General features: G+C 38.7%; 1 protein-coding gene across 1 annotated transcript in view; it reads right to left on the bottom strand.

Annotated features, from left to right (window-relative positions):
* Nucleotides 1-741: 741 nt before the first annotated feature.
* The window catches only part of pgs1 (phosphatidylglycerophosphate synthase 1), a 28869-nt gene continuing 20844 nt past the window's right edge, over nt 742-8766 (bottom strand). Inside the window, exons 9-11 of the mRNA XM_015003058.2 lie at nt 6973-7121; nt 6741-6870; nt 742-1185 (exon numbers count right to left, since the gene is read on the bottom strand). Of these exons, the coding sequence (XP_014858544.2) occupies nt 6751-6870; nt 6973-7121 (269 nt within the window). The 3' untranslated portion in view covers nt 742-1185; nt 6741-6750. The remainder of the gene's footprint in view (nt 1186-6740; nt 6871-6972; nt 7122-8766) is intronic.

Below are 8766 nucleotides of genomic sequence, written 5' to 3'. Positions count from 1 at the left end.
TGAAAGAAATCAATTTGGAAAAATTGACAAATATATCAATTATCCAAGTTTATATTTTAACATATAAATACCAAAATTTCGACAACTTTATATTTGGTCCATCTGATTATGTATTTTTTAAATATTCAATTATGCTTTTACTAATTTACTGTTAATTCCTTCAACAGCTACAGCTTGGGTGAAGTTTTTGGCTCTCTACTCACCTCTGCTGTCGGTTCAGGCTGTCAAACGTTTGTTTACAGAGCAGGAAGGATGAGGGAGGTTTTTACAGAAAGCAACAAGATGTTGGAAAGCAGGAACTACTAGATACCATCGATTTGAAATTACCCAGGGAAGACGCTTTTTCTGTCCTATCACTGGAGTTTATTAAACTCTATTGTGTCTTTAACTGAAAATGTTTTGGTAAAATGAGCAAAACGCAGGTTATGAAAATCACTTTGAAATTCTGGATTCAGTAGCAGATTATTTCACTTATTACATGGAAAATGTTTGTGCTATCAGTGAGATTATCTTCCAGTGAAACTTGTACTTATTTTTTATCAATGTTGAGGAATTATTGACTTAAAACAAGGTCTTATATTTTGTTGAAAAGTTACTTGTGAGTTTTGTTTTATTTAAAGTGTAATAAGATATTTGACCAAAACTACTTGGTGAGATTTTGTGTTTTTGCAGCGTTTCAGTAAAACTTCTGGAGTACTTGAAGCTTTATCTTCAAAAAAGCAGGCAAACATTTTGAGTCGCTTTAAAATTTGAGCAGATCCTTTAATTTACAAACATAACACAGAACTGTACACGTATCTGTGGGCAGAGCCGTAAACAAACCGTGAGAGCTGTTATTAAAGCTCCTCAGGGACTGCAGCGCTTGGCCACACCCGTCCGCTTACCGTCACAGCCTTCATTACGCCGCAGACGTTCACGTCTCTGTTCAGCCCGAAAGCATGCGATGCGACGCAAAGACGATCAGTAGCTTTCTCCGTTTGAAATGTTTCCAGTCAGTACAGATGGAGAAATCCAGATTTTTTAAGATGGTGGAGGTAAATGTAAAAGCGGAAGAGGGTTTGCCCTCTTTAAGTTCATCATACGTCCAACTCATGTGCGCGAGTCACTTCCTGTGACGGCAGGGAAACGCCTTCTGCAGGACCTCGGCTCAAAACCGTCGAGTCCAACCCGAAATAAAAGAACCGCCTGCAGACGACAGAGAGAAACATTCAGATGATGACGGGCGTCGAGTGAAAACTCTGGAAATATGGCTGAGAAACGTCAAATTCTCTCATAAGATCATGACAAACTTTATCAAAAAAGAGAACGCGTGTGTAATGTATTTCAAAATATTTTAATAGATGCTTCAAATGGAAATGATAAACTTATTCCAAGTTTGTAACTTTTGAAATGGAGTCATTTTTGTCTTGAAAAATCCCAAATTTAAAGAGATTTTAAAAAAAAAATAGATAAAATCATCTTTTACTTTTAACTTTTTAGGAACATTGCATTTTTGTTAAACAGCACTTTTAAAAATCACAATTATTTCTGATGAGAAAGCCTAAAGGTGCTCTGAATAAATTTAAATCTCATTGAAACGTTCATTTGCTTCACTAATTCAACACAAAATAGTAAAAAAATTATTAATTTCACACAGAATTATATATTCGAAACATTTTTTTATGCTATTTACAAGATTATGGCTTACAACAATTGAAAACACAACAAATATAACGTCAGTGGCAGAATAATGCAGGCCTGGTCTCTCAAAGATAAATAAACTTTAATATTGTAAGAAGATCTTAATACTGGAACTGGAAGATATTTTAAATAACCCCCCAAAAAAGATAATTAAAAAATGACAAAAAATAAATAACCTAAATGACTAAAAAGGCACTCAACTGAAAACGTAAATAAATTACAGCCTGTAAACCAAATCGACTTGCAAATAATAATAACCAGAGTAGAAATTGACTGAATTTTAATTAATCATGTTATTAATTCATTTAATTCACTTTTTGTGTTTGCTACTTTATCCGAGAATATTAATAGAAAATTGAGTGGAAGAAAATGTGGCAAGAAAACTGCGAATCAGCAACATTGATTACTGGGGCCTTCAGGGAGTTTAGGAAAATTCACTTCAGCAAAATTAGACATTTTATTGATGCAGCAATTCATAAAAAATAGCACTGGGCATATTTTATAATGTACTACATTTATTTTGAGAAAATACATTTTTGATTTTGGTTTAAGAGAAATAAATGTTCATGTATTTCACTGCGCAGGATAAATATAAAGAATACGTTTTTTGTTACCGACACAAATTAACTCACGGATTATTTTCCAACGAACTGAGATGAACCTCTGACCTCTCCTGTTAGGTTTCCTCCTGAAGTGCCAACATTTCACCACTAGAGGGCGGTCACAAACAAAGAAACGCCCGCAGCCTTTCTAGATCCCGGCTGGACGTCGCTGCACGTGAACGCGGCCGAACCGGAGAGGCCCGAGGCTGCTGCTGTCGCTCCTTCCCAACAATAGACGAACCGAGCTGCAGATAAGATCTCTTCACACCCTCCTCAGGCGAGGCTATTGTTGGAGAGAGGACGGCTTTTGTTTTGCCCTCTTCTTTCGGGAAAATAAAAATAGAGGACGTACTGGAAGTGAAGTCGATCACACGCCAGAAGGAAACAAACAAAGAAAACAAAAGGAACGCAAAATAAAGGAACCTCCAACTGAACTCAGAGCAAGACAAAAAAAAAAAAAAAAAACGAGTTCTTCAGGAGATGAGAGGGAGGGAGAGAGAAACACGCAGCAGAAACACGACAATAACTGGATCATATTTACTGTGCTTAACTCTTAAACTGTTTGAATTCAAAGTCAGAAATTAGATTTTATTTATTTTTTATTTTTTTCGTGTGAAGGAGTTGGCTGTGGTTTCCGGTAAGAGCCGAAAGAGCCGCACTTCTCTGAATTACCTGCAGATATTAAATGAGGCTGCAGACAGGAGCTCATAATGCAATTCAGAAACACTCCGATTCGCACATAAATCACGTTAACTTACAAAAAACTATTTATCAGCGGCTGGACGAATCCCACAACTCCCAAACTTTTAGGTCTTTACATGAAACAGCCTCAGTAATTTAAAGCTGATCGCTCTGGAGAGACTTAATGACTCTCAATTGGCCTGGTTTAATTATATCAGCGAAATTTATGAGTTGATTCGGTTTTATGACGTCTGTATAAAAGCATTAACTATTTTTGGTTTTATGCGTCCTCCACAGCAACACATTTAAGACCGGGCTACACCCAACCGGATCGACGGTTTCGGAAAGTTGTAAAGATTAGTGAGATCATTTCATTTTTTCGATCTTTTTCCACATTTGTAATGGATATAAAATTATTTACACCCCTGTTTTGTTGTTGTTGTTGTTTGTTGTTGTTGTTTTTTTTGCTTTGGTTTTTCATGTGAAAACAGACATGACTAAATGATTTCAAAACTTTTTTGTAGGGGGAAAAACTCAAAGTAAGATACGCATTTAAACTAAAACTGAGAGAAACTTTTCATAATTCGCTCCATTTCCAGCTATAGAAAACCAAGTTCAAAGCATGATGCTGCCACCACCGTGCTTCACTGTGGTTATCTTAGCTCACACTTCGTTCCCTCAGATTACATTTACCAACATGGATTAGGGAGATTTTGAATGTTTGTACAATTTAGCAAGATTAAGAAAGTTGTTCTTTGTTAAATAAAAACGACAACTAAAGGGAAAGTCCCAGTTATTGATTAATGTTGGGCTGCAATAAGCAATTAATCACACGATCAATTGAAATGAGCTGATGATCAATGTTTTTTTTTAAAACAAATTTACAGAGATTATATTATTAATTTTATTTATGGTTTTGATTTTAACTGGTTTTAATTATGTTTAATTTATCGTTTTTGGTTTTTGTGTTTTGTTTTGGATTCTTTGGATATCTTTCTCAGAGGACAAACTTTCATTATTATATCAATATCAATATATTCATAGAAAAAGGTCTCAAAGCAGCAATAGTATCGCTTATCGCGATAATTTCTGGGACTGGGAATTAGTTACGGTGACGGGCCTCCTGTTGCATCCGTGGTACATCCAACTCTGTAAAATGTTTCTTAACTCCTGATACGTTTCGACAGACTGAATGATTTTTAATCTTTCTGCAGACCATGAATCTGCTGCAAGATCCGACTGAGAAGCTGTCAGGAAAAACCCTCCCAGTTATTAGAGAGCACGCTCTTATGCAACCTTACTTAACGCAACTCAGATTTTAGCTTGTTTTTATTGAACTATACAGGTTAAAGGTCAGAAACCTTCCATTTTGCAGCTACTTTATAACACAGATATTAAACTTATCTCCATTTCAGTAAAAGCTGAATCTGAACAATTTGTTTCCTCTGCTATTTTCTCATGTCAGGATACTTATAACAAAGTTTTACACTGATCCTGTGACACGAATCAAACCGGTTCATCTGCAGTTTTCCAGCACTAAATCCTCTCCTCACACGGATTCAATGTGTGCGTATTTGTTACGCTTCAGGGCAGAAAGATGATCTATTTTAAACTGTTTCCTTCTGGCAGCTGATGACTCAGATTTTTTTCTCTCTCTCTCTCTCTGTCCAGGTAGTGATAAGACACCACCCATTTACCGGCAGTTTCCAGCCTGAGAAACACTTCCTGTTCTCAGAATCCGAGCGGCTTTCTCTCGCCCTGCAGCTGACGGCTCGTCCTTCAGCCGGAGTGGCGGGAGAAATGCGGCGCGACCTCTCCGTTTACTCCTAATGACCCCGGCGAGGTCGCCTGGCCCAAAGTGTCGAATCATCGCCGTAACGCCGCGCTGACTCACTTCGCTTCGCTTCGCGGCGAATGAGCCGACCCGCTGTCCCCGCTCTCCCTGCGGTGGTTCTGGGAAGGGGAGGACGGGAATCGCCACAATGACTGCAGGAATTTCAAAGAACCCACAGCTTGTTTTACTGTATGTGTGAGCGGGCGGCGCTGCACAAAATGTTGACGGGTGCATCCTGTTTACGCTGCAAAAATGGGCAATTTGAGGGGGGAAAAGTGGAGGGAAAAAAACGCTCAAATGAAAAAAAGGAAAGCAAAATATTGATGCAAAGTTCACTTAGTTTAGCAACTCAGTTTAAAAAGTGAATGCAGAATGAAATATTCCAAGCAATTAGTTGAGGAAATTACATTTTACCCAGTTTGAATATTGTGTAATCAGAAAGGTTTTGTTGTGGTTCCCTAACTTTATGTGCAAATTTTAGAACAGTTCAGAGGTCAAGGACAATTGGCAAAGAGCAGATCCACTTTAATAAACCTGTTTACTGCTCACACTCTGAAGTAAAAACACTTTATGGCTGCAGTTTGTCTGTTTGTGACCCCAAGCTGCGACTTTCTGGCAGTAGAGTGTTCAAATCATAATCAAATCAAATTTTATTTGTATAGCACATTTCAGCAGCAAGGCATTTCAAAGTGCTATATAGCATGTGACACTGAACAAACAGTAAGAAATAGAAAGAGATTTTGAAAGAAAAAAAAACACAAAAACGCTCTTATTGTTGTGCACGCTCTTACTTTGAAAGAAACAACAACTTGATTAGAAGCAGACGTTTCACTGCAGTTGCACCTTCCGTGACACCGGATGCAGTTTCTAATTTGAGATCCCTGGTCGTCTTTATATGACACTTTGATTTTAGGAAAAACCTGAATTTGTTGTTTCTACTGAACTAATTACATCATTTTAACATTTTTCATGTTTCGGTAACTCCACAGTTCAACCTGTGTTTCCTGCACTGTGCGCCGAGTCCAGAATGACTCGTTGTTCAGGTTCAGGAATGACTAGAATCCAGGAAGACTGTTCACTCGACAGTTATCCAGCAGACTGCCAGTCACAACCTCAGGAAGAAGAACAAACCTGAAAAGGTCACTGGTTTGGAAACTGGCTGTTGGCGTTTGTTTGAAAGTCAATATAGAGAATGTTTAGTGGAAGGAAAACCTGTTATACTGTAAGGACAATTACAGTCAGGAGAGCTCCAGTTTTCGAATGCCGTTGTCCTGCAGCTTTTAGATGTTCATCTACCTTAGCACACCTAATCGAATCACGCGGTTTTGATGCCAAGCTAATAAAATAACGTAGTTTATGTGTTTTCCAGGCACACAGTGTCATTTTATAGCACAATCAAGTAACTGTTACTTTCAGTTGTTATAAAATTGATGTATCTGTATATCATTCATGTCTTCGTAATTTAATTGGGCCTCTGTCTCTTTAAAAACACCTGCTCTTTCTGAAAATCCTCCTTCAGAAAGTCATCACAACCTGGCTCCTCTATTGACCTTTTAGCAACATTTCTACCAGAGTTTCACTGGGAAGCATCTCATTTAACGAGCTCAGTAGCTCCACCAGGTGTTTGCTAATTGCTGCTGGCTAGTCTGAAGGAGCTGAGTGGGGGAGGGCTGCTCTGTGAGACGACTGGAAACTGCAGCTCTGAGGAGGAGCTGCGCCTCAAAGGTGGAGTTAGGTACACCCAGGCGTTTTGCACAGCTGAATGGTTGCCATGGAGATTAAAGGATTTCTCAAGCATGCATGAAAGAATGAAAGCAATATTAACATTATAACATGATGTAATGCTCAGAAAAGTCGATTCTACATAATACTTCCCTTTTTCACATTAATACTTTCAGGTTTCATCGTGTGTAAAAAGTGTTTTTTTGTGTGTCGGTTTGAACCTTTTGGATCTCAGAAGAAGTTCTTGATGAGGGGGGTGACCAGCTTGACCCACAGCTTGACGTAGCGGTTCGGCTGCTGAAACGTGGAGTCGGACACCTCCGTGGAGCGCCGGTACAGCGTCTCCTGCTCCTGCCGGGTCAGAACAGAGGTGAGCCAGGTGAGCGCTGCGCCACGCAGAGCCATTCATCATCATCATCATCATCATCATCATCATCATCGTGACAAGCAGACCTCCTGCAGCTGGCTCTGAAGGGCTTCGTTCTCCGTCACTATGGCGATCTGGGCCTCCAGGTCGCGGTGAACCGAGCGGTAACCGAAATTAGGGGAGCCGATTAGAGTGAGGCAAGGCCTGTCCTGCCCCCAGAGGTAATACCACAGACCTGTGAAGAAGATGGCGGGGCGGGAGGGGGTCAGTAAAGTTTCGGAGAGCCGGATTCAGCAGACTGAAACCACAACTGAGAGGAAGCACAAGAAGAAATCCCCAGCGTTGATCCAAAACCTCAAAATATGAGAGAGAAAGAGTGAGTGAGTGTGCATCCTTGTCCTGAGGCTACAACAGAGTGAGTGTACAAGATTCCTGCGTCAACCTACATACCGTCACAACCACAAGAGAAACAGCAGAGCACATCATTCCTAATGGGCCACTTCATATAGAGAACGGCTCATTTACGGCCCTTGCACAACACCAGAAATGAAGAAATCCCATTGTTTCTGGACTTTTCTGGCACCAAGCGAACCTGGAATCGTGCAACGCTGTTCGAGTAAAACGCCATTTCGCACAATTACCCTGAAGCTGTGACAACGTATCATTTAACAGCGCCCACACGCCCACATTAATCATAAACGGTGACCTACTTCGTTTTAAAAGGCCGTGCTGCCAAGGAAAAATAAAAGCAAAGAGAAAGGTGGAGGGCGTGACTAATGGACCCACACCAAAAAGAGCCTGAGCTGCTCTGTCGGCTCTCCAGGGAACCATTACAGTACAGGGAGAGGAGAAACGGCAGAAAGGAGGTCGACTGTCACGCCTGCTAACAGGAGCAGCTGATGGCAAACAAGTGATAAAATATCACAGACAGAAAAGAAAAAAAAAACACAAAAAATTTACAAAACCCTCCACACCAAGAAGAAATTAGCTACTCAAAAACAAAAACTTGTACTCAAGTAAAAGTAGCACTACTTCAATGAAAAGTATTTGGTAAAAAAAAAATCTACTCAGGTACTGAGTAACTGATCAAAACATCAGTCGTTCAAGATTTAAAAACTACATAATCAGACAAACCAAAATATAAAATGATGTGGAAATCTAAGAAACAAAATTCATATAAATAAATAACATAATTACAAAAACAACTAAATCAGGCAAAAGAGAAAAGGTTTCCCAAATATGCTTCTTTTTATATGAAGTTTAAACAAAAGATTTAACAAAAACTGTTGGTGTTTCTGGTGACGTTTTGGTTAAAACAAGTTTATTAATCACTCAGTGAGTAGAGAGTCCAGACATTTTACTCAAGTAAGAGTTAGAGATACTTCCTAACAAATTCACTCAAGTAAAACTAAAAACTAAGTAAAACAACTTAGTAAAAATAGTCCATACATACAAAAATACTCCTCTGCCTAAAATAATCTCACACCTTTACTTTGACTATATTATTTCAGAAATAAAATCCAAAATGAAAATCTGGACAGCATTTATTTCACATCTCTAATAATAAATGAACTCAATGTAACAAGATTTATGTAACGGAAACTTTGAGACTCTTGTTAAGAAAATTAGAACCTACATAATTTATGAAAAACAAGCTAAGCTGACTTGAAAACTTCTACTTACTTAAGTTTAATACAACCTTCTCAAAATGTCCTGGTTCTTCAGCTCTGATGTGTGAGTAAATCGTTAATGTCATGCCGACATTAAAGTTTGCATAACAGCCTGTAAATAAGCTACTTATTGAAGCCAAAACTGGAATTAGAACAGATGTTACAGTTACTTTCCCTTTGGGATTCATTTTATTTTTTTATATGTTAAAA

This window comes from Poecilia mexicana, unplaced genomic scaffold (genome assembly GCF_051168715.1).
Source record: "Poecilia mexicana isolate PSO_F unplaced genomic scaffold, ASM5116871v1 scaffold_19, whole genome shotgun sequence".
Classification (NCBI taxonomy): domain Eukaryota; kingdom Metazoa; phylum Chordata; class Actinopteri; order Cyprinodontiformes; family Poeciliidae; genus Poecilia; species Poecilia mexicana.
The sequence above is the reverse complement of the archived record's forward strand: the minus strand, read 5'-3'. Positions and strand labels throughout refer to the sequence as shown.